The sequence below is a fragment of the Macrobrachium rosenbergii genome, chromosome 55 (genome assembly GCF_040412425.1).
Source record: "Macrobrachium rosenbergii isolate ZJJX-2024 chromosome 55, ASM4041242v1, whole genome shotgun sequence".
Lineage (NCBI taxonomy): Eukaryota > Metazoa > Arthropoda > Malacostraca > Decapoda > Palaemonidae > Macrobrachium > Macrobrachium rosenbergii.
This window is the reverse complement of record NC_089795.1, coordinates 41,184,910-41,204,225: the sequence shown is the minus strand read 5'-3', so window position 1 is coordinate 41,204,225 and position 19,316 is coordinate 41,184,910. Positions and strand designations below refer to the sequence as shown.

Here is a 19,316-nt window from a genome sequence, read left to right as displayed (position 1 = left end):
GCGCGTTTCAGGTTTAAACAAACTTGTTCAGTGATAGTTCTAATGTTAAAAATACTTTGTTTCTTTTTCAGAAAGATTTCTTGGAGTGGCAGGTTGTCCGTCCTAATTTTCGTACATCAAATAAAATTCTTGAAGCTATGTTACTATATTATAATTATAATTTCAAACGTAAACACAAGAGATCACTGTCTTATGTCTTTTGTATCTCTTAGAAGCTAAGTGTAGCTAAGCTACACTTACCCACACTTTCCTACATCCTTTGGAGGCTGGAAATGGGCTTACATCCTTTGGAGGCTGGACATGGGCTTACCTACATCCTTTGCCGACTGGACATAGACTTACCTACATCCATGGCAGCCTTTGGAGGCAGGACATGGGCTTACCTACATTCCTGGTAGCATGGCTTACCTACGTCCCTGACAGCCTTTGGAGGCAGGACATGGGCTTACCTACATTCCTGGCAGCCTTACGAGGTTGGACATGGACTTACCTACATCCTTTGGAAACCTACCATGGTCTACCTATATCATTTTGTATCTAAAGAAGGCTACACACGCTCTTACCTATGACTTTTGCATCTCTTTGAAGCTGAACATATCTTACCTGTGTCTTTTGTATCCTTTAGCCTCCATTAAATCGCAGGCTGTCTTAGATCTGACGCCAGTTCTGCAGCAGACGACGACCTCATCTTCGAAATTGGGTTTTGGAAAGCCAAATCTTGCTCTGAATGAATCTGGGTCTAGGCTACATGCTAGTTTGATCTCTGTCACTGAAATAGCATAAAAAAGCAATACATCAATAAATACGGTCGTCATTCATACATTCTAAATTCATATAAAAGGACAAATAAATTAGGTCAGTGTGAATGGTGAAATTAGCTTTTTCTTAAACTTAACCGATGCACTTGAGGTTTCATGATTTTATCGAGGCTAGTCTCGTGAGTTCTTTGTATTGTTTTAATCAGAATGACAGGAGACTGTGAACTGTCATGAAGTTCTCAAAACTGGTATATAACCAAGCTTTACCTATCCCGTTGCAAGAGTATGTAACTGGTCATGGAGGAATGAGACTGTACAAAAAGTTTTGGCCAAAATAAGTTGCAAGTTTTAGTAAGCTAATTTTAAGCTAAGATAGGCGATTGAGAATAAGTTGGATAGCACCCTGACAAATCATATGAAAGATATAGCAGGAAATTAAGAGAAGCGTAACATAGCAAAGAATTACTTAAAACATTAAAGCTATTCGAGGTCGACATTTGATTACCACTAAGGTTAACTTTTGCAATAATTAGTGTTAATAAGTATATTTAGCTACTGCGGTACAAAGAGTAAATCGTTATGATCAAGTACTTTCAACATGCACCATTCCCAGCACAGGAATTTTGTTTTTAAGGTCAATGATAGAATATTAGCAGATATGTTAAAGGTAGATCCATCTACGACAGTTCCAGCATTGAACAAGCTTTTTAGAGATACACAGAACCCTGGAAATTATGAAACTAAAAAACGGAGATCTGAGGACTAGTAGAAAAATTATTCTGCCTAGTCGTCCTGAACAGAATTCAAAAAGCTCTTGATCGAAAACTATGCGCGGAAGACGCCGGATTCAGGCGGGGTAGAGGATACAATACCCAAGCTTTTGTGCTGAAACATATAATACAGCAAGGTGTTGAATTCCTCCAATCCCTTAATGTAGCTTTCATAGATTTGCCAAATCTTTCGATAGTGTCCGTGGAAGAATATTCTGGAAGATTCAGAGAAGCTATGGTCTACAAAATTGTGTTCTTGACAAAAACAATGCATCCAGGCAACAAGTGTCGTGTGCTTATCGATGGTTATTAGTCTCTTGAATATAATGTCAGCACCAGAGTGCCACAAGGTCGTGTCTTACTTCCTCTTCTCTTTTGCAATACTCAAGGATTTTGGAGAGATGAATTTTAATTGAACAGATTGATAAGGCAGATACTACAGTATTGCTGAGTGGTGTTGGTCTTAAAAAATAGTTGCTAAATCGGAGTTTGGAACAAGCTGGAGTAGAAGGTACAACACTGGGAAGCTAGCCTATCAATAATGCTGCCATATTCAGTTAGCCTAGAACAGTCATTAGAAATGATGGATCTCTTGACAATTAGCTTACTGAAAGTTTGATGAAAGCAAACCAGGCAATGGCTATACACAGTGAAAATGTTTTGAGACCTTTTAGAGCTTTTCTGCGATTACAGCCTAAAGGAGATCTGCCTGTGAAAGCAAGAGATAGGAAGACTTTCAAACTAGATTTGCTTCAACTAAAGCTTTCTAATGTATCAGAAGTGAGAGCACTCTAACTAGAACTACTCTCTGCTCTTTCTAGGATTGTTTCAATGTACATGCACTTCTGAGCTCTCTTTGAGACCGCTCCAGGTGGAATTGTTCATTAAAATAGATTTGTCCCGTTTACCTAGAGTGCTCCTATAGAGATGTCATCCAGTGACAAATAGAAGCGGGATAGTGCTCAAACAATGTTTTTAATACGGCAATGTGAAAGGTTTCCCGAATTGTGGAATGTCTTTAAATGAATACCGCCATGAAGAAAAGAGATAGTGCTACAAAAGGAACAGCAGAGATATTAAGCTTCTGAATCTAAAATCAAAATAAAGTGACACAATCTGCGCTTTCAGATGAACTGCCAAGAGAAATTAAATAGAAAAGTGGAATGGAGGCTGATGATGGCAAAAAGTACATGGAGATTCTTTGGCACTGTTCACATCATGACTGGATGCACTAAACCACAATGAACCACCAGTACAAGCACGGTAAGTGTTTAATTAATGTATTTGAGTCGATCTGTTCCACATTAGACACGTTCAGAAAGCGTTTCTTCAAAACTGAATATATTGCCATGAAACTTCATCCTTTGGTGTCATGAAATGACTTTTAAACTGATAAGGAATATATTCAGCAACCTTTGTAGAACTTTTAGATGCAACTGGTTTTTAAAGGTACGCAAAGGGCTGTTAAGTAATCTTCGTCAATTATACTCTAGCGTGTGCAAACGGAAGAGCAAGCTAGCTAGATTTAATCTATCACCACTCATAGAAGTTCTAGAGTGAGCCAGTTCTGTTGTAGAAAACATATTACTGGAGTAGTTTGGCTAGAGAAAGATAGGCCTAATTAGATATTACATTAGTTAGCCACTCTTGGTTGATAGTATCAATATATTTAACACATAAATGGAAAAACATAGCATATACATAATCATCATTAACAGAGAGAGAGAGAGAGAGAGAGAGAGAGAGAGAGAGAGAGAGAGAGAGAGAGATTAAGCATTCCTTTGCATGAAGCTGTAGTTCACAGAGTTCTTTTACATGAAATGTGTGTATGCATTAAAAGACAAGAAAGCAGGTAAGAAGACAATAACTTCAAACAAAACTTGAGAATGGGCGTGAAGACGAATAATATTATTCGAGGTTATACTGAGGCAGTTTTGATGTACAACGGCCAGACAGCTAGTTGACAGCATTTTGTGAAGGCCATGATGGATTTGCTCATATGCTTTATTCTGCAGACCATGCATATAAATATGAACGGGGACAATCTAAGTCAAACTAGAACAATCAAGAGAGCCACTTCAAACGAAACTACCTACCACTAATACTACTAATATTACTATTACTCCCACGTACGTAGTGAATTATCATTTACCACTGAAGTTTGATGTTACTATAATAGGCCTCTTAGTAAAATGGATAGTTTCTCATCTGTTTGCCTGTTTTTTTTATGATTTCAGTGTAAAAAGTTGTTTATGTGTTATGATTTACGCTGATTCCTCATTTCGTAGCTATTGATTCTCTATTGTTCATATCTTTGCATAAAATGAGTACTGCATTCCACCGGCTTTTCCTCATGAAAGCATATGTTCGTTTCGAATAATAATAAAAGTACAGAAGTTGGTCCTTTCTGCAATAATAATAATAATAATAATAATAATAATAATAATAATAATACCTGGTATGCAGTGAGACCCCGGGATCTGTCCACACTGTTCCAGTTCGTTGCGATTTCGAACGTCAATGACCGTTACGTTTGGCAGGCTTTTGGAAAGTTCGTCGTAAGTGATTTCTGTAAAAGAGTTAAAGAATAAGAAATGTTTCCGTGGAAGGGAGCATATTAGACAATGTCATATACATACATGTTTATATATAGATAAAAAAAGCCCATAAAAACACTATTTACACGTTGGAACCATATATTTCGGACACTTCTTCTGTGTCCCTGTTCACTGGGAAATATGAGATTGTAACGTGTAAATAGTGCTTTTATGGGCCTTTTTATTTTCATAGTGCACTGCTGGATTACAGTAAAAGATATTAACATGCTTATATGTACATATAGACACACCCACACACATATATGTGTGTGTGTATATATATATATATATATATATATATATATATATATCTCACCTCTACTTTGGACTTGTGTTTATCTGCTACCATATTATGATTATGATTATTCTGTCTTATGCCACTACCTTTGATGTGATGAATTTTTAAGTAAGTCTCTCAAGTTGAATGTTAAGTGTATACTTCAGATTAGTTTGGGTTAGGAACTGTGTGGAATTGCTGTTAACTACGAGATATCTAAAAATATATTCAAGTGGAGGATATCATATAGGGTCTTTGTTACTAGGACTTTGTAAACTGATGTTGCTGTATATATTTACATATATATATATATATATATATATATATATATATATATATATATAAATATATATAGTATAAATATATATTAATATATATATATATATATATATATATATATATATATATATATATATATATATATATATATATATATATATATACTATACACATCAGCTAGCAGAGACTTTAAAGACCAGGCCTTTCTGATGTGTAAAACAAAGTCCGTTAAGTAACAAAGACCCTTATATATATATATATATATATATATATATATATATATATATATATATATATATAGTATGCACAATAAATAAATAAGAATTTCGGAACTAAAACTGTTCCTTATTTCTTTAATTTGCGTATAAAAAGTGCCAACTGAATAATAATGATACAAAAAAAAAAAACAATTAAACAACTGAAGAGGATGTTAAAATATGTAAATATAAAATAGCCAAGGCTGTCTCGACGCTTTTAATGTCCTCAACGACTTTTGAAAATAGCGAATTCTGGTTGGATGATCGTGAATGGGGCCAGGGCACTCGTCCGAATGCTCTCGGCGTGGCTTTGATTATCAACAGTCCTGTTTGTTGTGTACTAAATGTCCTGATACCCTTCCTGTTACCATTATTGATGATGTTTTCGATTTACATTTACCATTATTGTTATTATTTAGAATGTGCATTTCAGTGATTAAACCACACAGTGTATTAATTTCTTTTAAGAAAATTGAACACACTTAGACCTCCTATATGTGATACTATTAAAAAGAGGAAATAAAAAGGAAAATAAAATTAAATAAAAAAAACATTTAAATAGAGAAACAGTTCAGAAGAGAGAAATATGGTATGAAACAGATTAAAATAATAATAAAAGATATCAACATAAGTAAATAAGGAAAATATTTATGCATAGATGGACTTACTAAACTTCAGATACATATACATACATGGCATAGTTAAACAGCAATGTGGCAAAATACTGAAAATAATTCATTCTCTCTCTCTCGAGCACATTGCTACTACCTACCTACCTCATCAGTACATCAGAGATAGACATCAGTCATATTAAACAAACCATATATACAAAGGCGGCCTAAGTTCTATAAAGGTCTTGGCAAATATTTTATATAAAATTATCGACGTATCTTTATCAACATTAGACTGAATGTTATCAGCAAACGAACGAACAGTATGTGTTCATGATTGTCGTCTGTATATATATTGCTGTTACATTCATCTCTTAATTATTTTCTCTTTTTAACATTATGGTGTTCCATAATAATATTCATTAATAATAATAATTTGTAGTATTAGTATGGTGTTAATGAATATTCATCTTACAATCCCATTGCAATGAATCATAAGCTGTGCAGTGAAGCCTTGTTGACGCAAATGAGTAATCAGATACGGACAAACTTTCACGTGTCTTTGAACGTGGTAAGAAGAAGACGAAGAAGAAGAAGAGGAACAGCAACGTGCTCCTCCGGTGTGAATTGGGTAGCAGTCGAAGAGAGATGGGCTGGTTCCTTTAGTACAAAATCCGCAACGCATTTATTCACCTCGCGGTGGCGTTCTCCTAACGAATGTTGTAATTATTGTGTTGTTGGCTCACCAGTCCTGTAGCTACGTTTCCTTTCGTTGTGGATTGGTTTTAATTACACTTATGAATAAACGGGAGGATATAAACTAAGTTTGGATGCCTTACCAGAAAACAAACTATAATTCACAGTAATAGTCTGTGTGCCTTGCGAACTGTCCTTGGTCTAGTCACACCTGTGTCAAACTGAATAGTTTCACGGATGAACTGAAACGTCATTATAATGACTACACGTGAATTCAGCAGAAATATCACAAGAATGTTCGTTTTGGCAACACCCTGACACGCTCGGGATAAAGGCAGATGCCAAGATTGGCAAGTCAGGGAATAATCGTACTACCCATCTCTAGGGTTAGGGGTACCGGTAGACCGTGGTTTAGTCCGCAGATAAGTTGCAGCGTATATGACAGCCATGGGATTGCGCAGTAAATTTGTCATCCCCATTATTTAAGTGAGAGAGAGAGAGAGAGAGAGAGAAATAATTCTGAAAATGAGTGAAAGAAGCGACCAAGTTTGTACCCTGTATAAAAAAAAACCTAAGATTAAAATGTTTTCAAGAGTGGAAAAACAGCGTAAAAACGTGTGTTGTGTGTTTGTGTGTGTGTGTGAGAGAGAGAGAGCGCGCAATTTACATGAGTACTAGTAGAATGTAGTGAGTAGATTAGACATCCTCATAGCTTTGAGGGTTAGAAAAAACACTGGCTCTCTCTGACCCATCGATGCTCACATTTTCATCTGAAATAAATTGCATATTTCTATTACAAATATATTTATAAAATGTTCAAAAAGTTTTTATCCGCTATTAACTTTCTCTTTTGAAACACGTGCGGAATTTCGTTTCAATTTTTGGTGGTTGCTGTAAGACTTACAAAACAAATACCTACTCCCGGAATCTGAGTCTAAACGACTGTTGTTTACACAATGAGTATACATTATATATATATATATATATATATATATATATATATATATATATATATATATATATATATATATATAAAAAGCGATGAACTTAAACAGTAATTGTATAAACACAAAAAGTTGTATACACATTATATACTTAATACCATGTTAAAGGACAATTAAAAAAGAAAAAGGACAACCTTAAAAACATGTAAAGATATTTAAAAAGAGTATTTAAAAAGAAAAGAACAGCAGAAGGCGGCCGAGTCCAATATGGAAAAAACAAAAGACACATATAAATACCGGTAGCGTAAAGCAAACTGACACAGGCAACCAAATGCCAATGCTTGGGGGGGGAGTATAAACAAAGAGGTTACAGCGGGTACGTTAAGCGATGAACAGCTGGGTGGAAGTTGAGTGGTGATTAAGGGCAGGGACAGTTAATTTAATCATAATAGATTCAAGTGTGGCTAATTCTTCTACGTATCGGGTTTTCCCCACAATAATAAAATCCTTAGCATCTACATGTGTCTTACAAATTTTACTGTGATTTCTTACATTGGACTGCTCGGGATTGGATAATCGACAGCCTGTTCTAAAACTAACTCCTTGATGAGAGGCGATTCAGACTTCTAGCAGCCTCCTGGTACAACCGATGTAAGTGCCAAGATCACATCTAGGACAATTATATTTATATACCACACAGGAAGTAAACAAGGGGCTAATCCTGTCCTTGACATGGAAAAGAGATGCAATGGTTCGTGGGTTTATTGGGTTTAACTTAAGATTGAGAGCGGGTAATTGTCCGTTGAATAGGTTGATACATTTTTCCGAAATTTATTGTCATGTAAAAAAGGAAATCTTGCATACAAACATAATTTGGGGGCACTGTGGATTAAAGGTGGGGGTTAAGTTTCAAATTAAGCAATTTGGACAATCACTGACGGGTAGTAATTATTCTTAAAATAATCACTGAGGATAATCACCTCAGCATGAAATGCGGACGACCAACTTGAGGTCAGGCTAATGGGTCTATTAAGGAAAGTGGTTAAGGAATTCATTTTAAAATTGTAAAAACATGAGCTATAAAAATTCGTGCCAAGGCCAGGAAAAGTGTTCTTCCTATAAATACCTGTATGGAAGCCAATTTCATCCTTAGTTACCTTTGCGACCAGGAAGGGGAGAGAATTATGGTTTTCAATCTCAATGGTAAATTTAATGTTCTGGTGTTTCACATTTAAATGAACCAAAAACGCGTCAGCATGGTAGCCAAATCTAAAAAGGGCAAATGTATCGTCAACGTAACGTTTATAAAGAGTGGACGGAAATCAGAAGGATATTCATCTATAGCTAGCTTCTCCATGGAGTTCATAAAGATGTTGTGTGTTGTTGGTCCAAAAGGACTGCCCATTACTATTCCTCTATTTGTTTAAAAACAGTACCGTTAAAAATGAAGGCCGTGTCCAGCACAGCCAATTCTAGAAGTGATTTAAACTGAGTTTTGCTAAATTGATTAAAATAGGGATTATCAGTAGGAAATAACTTTTTTAAAATGATGTCTATAGTCTCAGCCAAGATCTAGAGAAACAGGTCTCGTACTCCCGCCAGGCATAGCTCTAGTGCTAGTTCTCTCTCTCTCTTTTATCCCTATCATCTTCTGAAGGATCATTCTCTCTGATCAGCGTTTCACCAGTAATACAAAGAGAATCATCATTCTGTGAGCTAGAGTTGGTCTTACTACTAAACAGCACTGTTCCTTTCCCAAGCAAAAATGACCTCAACCTATACTTAAAGCTTAATGCATTTGGGTGTTCATGGCAGCCATACATTTGTCTAATAGAACCAAAAAAATGCTCTACACAATCTTGGTTGAGTCGTCTGGTCATAACGTAATCTAAGTTGTATGCAGATCTTAGCACTGTGTGCAGTCCAATTAAAGATTTATGATACATGATAAAATTATGCCTTTCTGGAAATTAAACATGCGACTAGAATTGGCTCTTACTTTCAGTGTACTCATCATGTCTACCATCTTATCGAAAATGCCCTTCTGATAGTCAAATTCTACGCCAAAAGCATTTTTAGACTTCGCATCACCATACATTTCACAAGTGTTCATTAAATCAAACAACCACTTACTAAATCTATAAAATCTGCTGTCACCCGCCAATTCTGGGACAAAAGCAAATCTTTTTCGCCTAGAAACCGTATACTACTTGCACAAGTTTTGGATAGTATCTGAGCTGCATACTTTACCCGCATTCTTTGTGTCCCTGGCACATTAAGGTGCATTTCATTAAGTTTTGGGGTCACGGTATACTCATTTACAGTTTTGGTTAACATTTCCTTTACACTTTCTGCTGAAATAACTTCACCTTCTTTCGTGAAGAACCCATAATCCAACAAATTATTTCGTATCAACTTTATCAGGTGTGGTGGATCAGCAAAAATGAATATATCTCTGTTTGCATAAGAATTTTTAAAAGAGACTTTATTCTGTAAGGGATTTATCCCAAATTTTTTCCATATTTTTAAGTTGATTGGCCCTAAGTCATGGACAACAGCCACAACACTAAACCCTAACCGCTCAATACTTGTTATCAGGTCAAGCAATATATTCTGAACATTGGACTCGTCAAAATTATAGTACACTGGCTGTTTCCATTTTACAGCTAAACCTCTTAATATAATTACTAGAACCTTATCATGTGGCTTGTACAGCACATCATTTACTTTGTCATATAGCCACTCACAAGAAATACTCATTTCATCTAGGGAAAGAACAGCAAGTTTTTCCAAGGGGGTCATTGTTTCTGACTTCGAACTCATTAAAGACAGAACAGAATTCAGTGTACATGGTTCACATGGAAAATGTTTTGCTCTTTCATGCTTACAACTTTCACTGGGCAATGGGATACCTACCACAGACCTTAGGTGCTTATAACACCTAGGGCTTAAACTTCGCAAGGTAAGTGCTTTGGATATGTCATCATATGTCCATAAGACTCTCTTTGCCAACCAAAGCTTGAATTTGTGCTTTACTAAACACAGGTATTAAGATACATCTAACTCCCTAATCATATGGGAATTCATTGTTTCTCTCAATTGCTTATTCTCTCTTTCTAAAGTTTGTATCCTGTTGTTTCAGTTCCTGTTGTAAAAAAGTTCCATTTTGTTATCTATTTATCTCCTGATACTGAAGCCCAGCTATCTTCACCTGCTAAGGTTTCATTTCCATCACAAAAGCAGTTCCCTATTTCCCTCTTTCTGCTACGCTTAGTTGTTCTATCCTCTTCCAGAACTTGCTATTATGCCTGAAATATCAGTAAACCATGTATTAAATGCCTGTCTTAGAAATCCAGTTCATTTTACCTATGCATGTGTGGGTTGTTTATATACATACATAGCCTATATATATATATATATATATATATATATATATATATATATATATATATACCTTGTGTATACTCAGAGTTACTTTTCAGACGTAGGCCTAAGTGGATATTTATTTTGGGCAAAATTGTACAGACATTACCGGTTTCATTTAAAAAAAAACTTGTCACAAGTGTTAACAAGGAATTACGAGTATAATATTTTGCCAACTCATAGTTAATAGATTATGAAATCATCTACAAGCTGCTTCCCAGACGTACAGTAGGCCTAACTGAATATTTATTTCAGACAATTGTAAGGGGACTTTACTTTTCCACAACTGCAGATAAACATTTCGAAATATATAGATAATCCTTTTGTTTTAAATAAAATGTTTCCTGGTAAACCTAAAACGATAATTTTGACACTGGTGCAAAGTATCAGAAAAACACTGCAAAATTGGGCTGCTCTATCTTTTACCAACATACTGTCACTGGCAATGCAATGCATGGTAGCTATCATATCAATACCTTTATGCAGACAACTGACGGCACTGCATCATTCTTCAACTTTTTCGGAACATTAAGAAGCATTGGATTTCAGTTCGTCTTTGAAATCATCATCTTTAAAATGCGATGAGCAAATGAGGGCATATTTGGTGTTAATCGGTCAGCCACTTGCATGCAATTATCCATTTTACCCTTGTTTCTTTATCGTTTCGGGAAACTGAAAAAGCTAATCCCTTTTCTTCTTGTGTTGCTGTAGCGGTTATTGCAGCCGCAAACAGCACAGTTATCAGGCATTATGTCACTATCGACTATCGACACATAGGAAAATATTTGCTCCGCGTCCTTATAATTTAACTAAGGCTACGTTCACACAGGGCGTTTTCAACCGCGCGTTGAGATACGCGCGGTCGATTGTTCAATGTTAGCTTATGGAATCGTTCACACGTAACCGCGGCGGTTTCCAATACGCCGCGGTAGCGAGATTCCCCTCGCCAACGCGCGATTGCCGGGCGTGTCGAGATACATACAAGAAAAGCTAGCCATACACCTGCAGATTTGATCGCTCAGTTTCAGCAGATTTGATCGCACGACCAAATCTCAAATATCTGCCCCGTGCGGGGCGATAAAGATAAAAACCTCGCACATCAAATCGCTCATTTTGATCTTCCATCATGTTGGAAGTTTTACCCCGTACAGATTTTATCGCTGAGTCTATGGATAAATGCGAGAGTTCTTTCCTTCCACAGGTTGAATAGTCAGTGTGTGGCTGACAGCAGGAGAGATAGGTTGTGCCTGAGCGGTGTCACCATGGTTTTGTGTCCCTTCATATACTGGTCTCGTAGGGCATGCCATAAAGCTCTGCAGGTTTCAGGTATGATGTTTCCCAGAGACTGTGCAGAAATAGCAGTTGAAAATTTAAAAAGATCCTCCAAAGACCTCCCAGTTGCCAGGAATCTCAAGGTTGCTATTAATCTTTGTTTGGAACTGATTGCCTTCTGAGCATCTATCCTGCTTTTGTATGAAGGGGGCAATAGTAAGGTATTGCTTGAATACCTCATCTGACATTCGCAAATATTTTAAATCATCTGTTATTTTCTTTCAATTCTTTTAGAAGTGTCATATGAGAAAATTCATCTCTTCTTTGAAGCCATTTCTTTGTCCAACACGATCGTTTTCGCTTTCTGACTTCATAGCACTACATATCACCAAGGTTGCTAATGCTTTTTTCTTATCGTCCATGACTTTTCTGGTTGGTTTGCCCAAGTACGCCTGCCACGACTGCTGAACACACACTGGAGGTGGAGTTGGATATCTGAGCGATTAAATTTTAGTCTGCGCAGTTAGTGGCGAGTAGAGCGGCAGATTTCATCTCTCGCATTGCATATCTGTTGGTCATGAGCGATCAAATCTGCAGGTGTATGGCTAGCTTTAATGACATCGTTCACACACAGCGGTGAACCGCGTTTTTTGAAGACAGCAGGTGCCATCATTGGCTGTGTGTCAGCCAATGAGAAAAGAGATTGTGCGTTACCATAGCAACCCACGCCACGTCTGGTCCCCGTGATCACAGTCACACACACTATTGCATTGCTGTCACTGTTAACTATGGAGAAGGATCATTTCGATACCGATTTATTCATAAATGAAATTGAAAAACGCCCATCAATTTGGGACATGAAATCTCAGGAGTACAGAGACAGAATAGTCAAGAAAAGGGTTGGGAAGAAATTTGGCTCTTTTCTGCACTTGAAGATATGAAGGAAAAACAAAACCTAGGTAAGTTAATTGAATAACATAAATTTGAGTTACTTATGTTTGTATATCATCAATGGATATACAAAAGCATTATAACCTGAAACTCGCATTTTCTTTCACTTACAATATAATCTTATATTTACATCAAACAAATTTCTAATAACTAGGAAGACTATATTTTATCCTTTTTTGTTCTTTGTCAGATTTGAAAACTTTCCTAAATCATTCTGTCCTGCCATTCGAGTTTACCTTCATTTACAAAGTAATCTGCTTATTATCTGTCTCGGGCAGAGGTTATATTATCTGTCTCGGGCAGAGGTTGCAGACATGCCTCCTCTTGGAACATGACCTTCATGTAGGCCTACTATGCATAGGTGGTTGATAAAGTATATCTTCATACCTGTAACCATCTCTTGCCCTTATATAGTTATGCAATATGCAACATGCCTTTTTTATTATATCCTCAGCAAAGTCAATGTTGACATTGAGAGACCTATGGAATATGCGCCACTTATTATTAAGATACTAAAGGTACATTCTATATACCTACAGTACGTGCTCTTGACGATCTGCAATTAAATATTTTCCTCTTGTGTGACAGGTGTTTTCCACTGTATGGTCGCATAACATTTTCCATAATCCCAAAGGCCTCATCTCCAACAATTACATGAGGCAAGCATCTTGTGCCATCAGTGGAAAGGTAGGTATGTCTATCATGTAAAACTGGGTGTACCCAATGCCATCTTTGGAGCTGTTTGCGCCGATTCAGTCTGCGATTCAACAGCCAAACGCAAGCTATTTCTTCCACGTCCATTCTGGACACTGGGTGTCACAAAAAGTGTATATATATATATATATATATATATATATATATATATATATATATATATATATATATATATATATATATATATATATATATATATATATATATAAAGAAGATTACTGCGTTGGGCCATGGTCAAAAACGCTTCGTGTGAACGATTACAGCGTTAAAGAGCGGTGGCCGCCGCGGTTAAAAACGCCCTGTGTGGACGAGCGCGAGACGGGAACCGGGACGTCAGCACATGGGAGTACGAGACCTGTTTCTCTAGATCTTGGTCTCAGCTACGGGAACATTTGATTCTACGTCAAAACTAACCATGAACAGATCTCGGTCTTGCTTAATGACTTCGTCTTTGAAGGTGGTCGAATTCGTCAAAGTGTACTTGTTGGTAAGGGGCTGAAGCAGTGGGGCAAGGGACTTCGCTGCTTTATAGCTGGAAGTATTAATGGAGGAAAGAATGGGTCTAAGGGGAATTCCGTCCTTGTGTATTTTGGGCAGTCCATCCATAACTCCGTATGTAGATCCAGTCACCCGGAGGTCCTGATAAGTACTGTCATCTATTGTTTTGTTTTGTTTAAGTGTCCCAAGGAATCTGTTAATTTTGTCTTCTGGTTTGATAATGTTGTAAAGGTCAGGTTCGCAAACTTTAGTAAATTTCGACGTGTCACATAAAATGTTCATTTTCTGTATGTAGCTGGACCTATCAAGAATTACTGTTGCTTTGTCCTTGTCTGGACGAGTGACTATTATATTTTCGTCTTTTGCTAGGTCTCTAAGAATATCGTGGTCTTTTTTGGTAAAGAAAGGGGCCCATCTAGGTTTAAGATTGCTGAAGGTATTGTGGGCAAGGGCTGAAAATTGCGATCTCAAAAATTCTACTTTGTTACAGAAAGGAAATTTATTATCCTCTAAAAGAGCATTTCCAGTGGTAGAAAGAACTTGGTATTTTGGCCGGTAGTTCGGGAGGCCAAAGTCCGATCCTAATGATAATAGAAACTCTTCTCTGTTTGATAGGGTGCGCTTGGAAATATTAAATACAGAACGAGTGTTATTATTAAGAGAGGGAACAGTGATGCCGAGGTTTCGTAGTTTCTTGAAATGTCTCTCTTCTGTAGTTTGAACGAAAGAGGCAATAGTCTTGTTGGTAATTCTATATATTATTAGCTCCGCGCCTGTTTTTACCTTTTCAACTAGTTTTTTCTACACTTTTATAGGGTTCTGATACTGGCGGTGCATCTGTTTGTTGTCGGCCAAATGGAATGTCCCTTTGCCGTGTTTAGTGAACTTCCAGCGGCCCTCCAACCGCTGTAAATCTGCCAACCATGCCACAGTTTTGGGCTACTCTTTTGCGCTTGCAGCTTCCATCTTACAGGGCCAGCGAACTTCCAGCGACCCCCCAACCACTGTCCATCCGCCGGCCTCAGCCACAGTTCTGGGCTTCTCTTTTGTGATCCCAGCTTCCACTTTCCATGGCCAGTGAACTTCCAGCAGCCCCCCAACTGCTGTCCATTTGCAGCCTCGGCCACAGTTCCAGGTTTCTCTTTTGTGCTCTCAGCTTCCATCTTCCAGGGCCAGTGAATTTCCAGTGGCCCTCCAACCGCAGTAAATCCGCCGGCCACACCACAGTTCTGGGCACCTCTTTTGCGCTCCCAGCTTCCATCTTACAGGGCCAGTGAACTTTCAGCGGCCCCCCAACCACTGTCCATCCGCCTGCCTCAGCCACAGTTCTGGGCTTCTCTTTTGTGCTCCCAGCTTCCATCTTCCAGGGACAGTGAACTTCCAGCGGCACCCCACCGGCTGTCCATCCGCCAGCCTGAGCCACAGTTCTGGGCTTCTCTTTTGCACTCCCAGCTTCCATCTTCCAAGGACAGTGAACTTCCAGCTTCCATCTTCCAGTGCCAGTGAACTTCCAGCGGCCCCCCCCAACCGCTGTCCATACACCGGCCTCAGCCACAGTTCTGGGCTTCTCTTTTGCACTCCCAGCTTCCATCTTCCAGGGGTAGTGAACTTCCAGCAGCTCTCCAACCGCTGTCCATCCGCCGGCCTCAGCCACAGTTCCGGGCTACTCTTTAGTGCTCCCAGCTTCCATCTTACAGGGCCAGTGAACTTCCAGCAGCCCCCCAACCGCTGCCCATATGCAGGCCACGGCCACAGTTCTGTGCTACTCTTTTGCTCTCCCAGCTTCCATGTTACAGGACCAGTAACCTTCCAGCGGCCCCCTAACTGCTGTCCATCTGCTGGCCTCACCCACAGTTCCGGGCTACTCTTTTGCACTCCCAGCTTCATTCAGGGGCAGTAAACTTCTAGCGGCCCCCCAACCACTGTCCATCGGCAGGCCTCGGCCACAGTTCAGGGCTTCTCTCTTGCGCTCCCAGCTTCCATCTTCCAGGGCCCCAAAGCTTTCGGTGGCCCCCCAACTGCTGTCCATCGGCTGCACTCGGCCTCAGTTCCGGGCTCCTCTTTTACACTCCCAGATTCCATCTTACATGGCCAGTGAACTTCCAGCGGCCCCCCAACCACTGTCCATCAGCCGGCCTCATCCACAGTTCCGGGCTTCTCTTTTGCACTTCCAGCTTCCATCTTCCAGGGCCAGTGAACTTCCAGTGGCTCCCCAACTGCTGTCCGTTCATGGGCCTCGGCCACAAGTCGTGGTTATTTATGTGCTTCCAGCTTCCATCTTGCATCTTATAGGGCCAGTGAACTTCCAGCAGCCCCCAACCGCTGTCCATCAGCCGGCCCGGCCACAGTTCCAGCCTTCTCTTTTGTACACCCAGCTTCCATCTTACAGGGCCAGTGAACTTCCAACGGCCCTCCAACCGCTGTCCATCAGCTGGCCTCGTCCACAGTTCTGGGCTTCTCTTTTGCACTTCCTGCTTCCATCTTCCAGGGCCAGTAAACTTCCAGCAGCCCCCCAACTGCTGTCCATCCACAGGCCTCGGCCACAAGTCTGGGCTTATTTTTGTGCTTAAAGCTTCCATCTTGCATCTTCCAGGGCCAGTGAACATCCGGTGGTCCCCATCCAATGTCCATCCTTCGGCCTCAGCCACAAGTCTAGGCTTCACTTTTCTACTCTCAGCTTCCATCTTCTAGGGCCAGTGAACTTCCAGTGGTCCCCAACCGGTGTCCATCATCCGACCTCTGCCACAAATCTTGGCTTCTCTTTTGCACTCACAGCTTCCATCTTTCAGGGATAGTGAACTTCCAGCGACCCCCCAACTGCTGGTCATCTGCCAGCCTCGGCCACAGATCCAGGCTTCTCTTTTTTGCTCCCATCTTCCATCTTACACGGCCATTGAACTTCCAGTGGCCCCCCAACCGCTGTCACTCTGTTGGCCTCAACCACTGTTCCGGGCTTCTCTCTTGCGCTCCCAGCTTCCATCTTTCAGGGCCAGTGAACTTCCAACAGTCCCTCAACTGGTGTCCATATGCCGGCCTCGGCCACTTTTCCGGGCTTCTCTCTTGCACTCCCAGCTTCCATCTTCCAGGGCCCCTGAGCTTTCAGTGGCCCCCCAACCGCTGTCCATCCACCAGCCTTGGCCTCAGTTCCAGGCTCCTCTTTTACGCTCCCAGTTTCCATCTTCCAGGGCCAGTGAACTTCCAGTGGCCCCCAACCACAAGTCTAGGCTTCACTTTTGTGCTCCCAGCTCAATATTCCAGGGCCAGTGAACTTCCAGCGGCCACCCAAACCGCTGTCCATCTACTGGCCTCGGCCACAGTTCTGGGTTTCTCTTTTACGCTCCCAGCTTCCATCGTCCAGGGCCAGTAAACTTCCTGCGGCCCCCCAAACAGTTGTCCATCCGCCAGCCTCCGCCACAATTCCAGGCTTCTCTTTAGCAGTCCTAGCTTCCACCTTCCAGGGCCAGTGAATTTCCAGCGGCCCACCAACAACTGTTCATCCGCCAGCCTTGGCCACAGTTCATGGCCTCTCTCATGCGCTCCCAGCTTCCATCTTCCAGGGCCCCTGAACTTTCAGCGGCCCCCCAACCCAACCGCTGTCCATTGGCCGGACTCGGCCTCAGTTCCAGGCTCCTCTTTTATGCTCCCAGCTTCCATCTTACATGGCCAGTGAACTTCCAGCGGCCCCCCAACCACTTTCCATCAGCCCACCTTGGCCACATTTCCAGGCTTCTCCTTTGCGCTCCTGGCTGTCATCTTCCAGGGCCAGTGAACCTCCAGCGGCCCCAGAACTGCTGGCAATCCGCCGGTCTCGGCCACATTTCCGGGCTTCTCCTCTGCGCTCCCGGCTGTCATCTTCCAGGGCCAGTGAACCTCCAGCAGCCTCCCAACCGCTGGCCTCCGCCACAGTTCAGGGCTTCTCCTTTGCACCCCCGGCTTTCATCTTCCAGGGCCAGTGAACTTCCAGTGGCCCCAAAACTGCTGGTCATTGGCCGGCCTCGGCAACAGTTCCAGGCTTCTCCTTTGCGCTCCTGGCTGTCATCTTCTAGGGCCAGTGAACCTCCAGCAGCACCCCAACTGCTGGCCATCCGCTGGCCTCGACCACAGTTCTGGGCTTCTCCTTTGCGCTCATGGCTGTCATCTTCCAGGGCCAGTGAACCTCCAGCGGCCCCCCAACCGCTGGCCATCCCCCGGCCTCGGCCACATTTCCGGGCTTCTCCTTTCTGCTCCCGGCTGTCATCCAGGCCAGTGAACCTCCAGTGGCCCCACAACCGCTGGCCATCGGCCGTTCTCGGCCACAGTTCCGGGCTTCTCCTTTGCGCTCCCGGCTGTCATCTTCCAGGGCCAGTGAACCTCCAGCTGTCCCCCAACCGCTGGCCTCAGCCACATTTCCAGGCTTCTCCTTTGAGCTCCCGGCTGTCATCTTCCAGGGCCAGTGAACCTCCAGCTGTCACAGTTCCGAGCTTCTCCTTTGCGCTCCTGGCTTTCATCTTCCAGGGCCAGTGAACCTCCAGCGGCCCACCAACTGATAGCCATCCGCCGGCCTTAGCAACAGTTCCAAGCTTCTCCTTTGGGTTCCCGGTCGTCATCTACCAGGGCCAGTGAACCTCCAGCAGCCCCCCAACCGCTGGTCATCCGCTGGCCTCGCCCACAATTCCGGACTTCTCCTTTGAGCTCCTGGCTGTCATCTTCCAGGGTCAGTGAACCTCCAAAGGCCACCCAACCGCTGGTCATCAGCCGGCCTCGGCCACAGTTCCAGGCTTCCCTTTTGTACTCCCAGTCGTCATCTTCCAGGGCCAGTGAACCTCCAGCAGCCCCACAACCGCTGGCCATCCATCGGCCTACGCCATATTACCAGGCTACTCTTTTGCACTCCCAGCCGCCATCTTCCAGGGCCAGTGAACCTCCAGCGGCCCCACAACCGCTGGCCATCCATCGGCCTACACCATATTACCAGGCTACTCTTTTGCACTCCCAGCCGCCATCTTCCAGGGCCAGTGAACCTCCAGCAGCCCCCACAACCGCTGGCCATCCATCTGCTTTACGCTATATTACCAGGCTACTCTTTGCACTCCCAGCCGCCATCTTCCAGGCCAGTGAACTCCAGCAGCTCCCACAACCGCTGGCCATCCATCGGCCTACGCCATATTACCAGGCTACTCTTTTGCACTCCCAGCCGCCATCTTCCAGGGCCAGTGAACCTCCAGCGGCCTCCAATCGCTGGCCATCCGCCAGCATCCGCCACAGTTCCGGGCTTCTCTTTTGCGCTCCT

At 41.8% G+C, this 19,316-nt stretch overlaps 1 protein-coding gene across 1 annotated transcript in view; it reads right to left on the bottom strand.

Annotated features, from left to right (window-relative positions):
- The window catches only part of LOC136835157 (rhodanese domain-containing protein CG4456-like), a 28,702-nt gene that overhangs the window by 2,200 nt on the left and 7,186 nt on the right, over positions 1-19,316 (bottom strand). Inside the window, exons 2-3 of the mRNA XM_067098367.1 lie at positions 3,984-4,097; positions 604-769 (exon numbers count right to left, since the gene is read on the bottom strand). Coding sequence (XP_066954468.1) covers positions 604-769; positions 3,984-4,097 — 280 coding nt within the window. The remainder of the gene's footprint in view (positions 1-603; positions 770-3,983; positions 4,098-19,316) is intronic.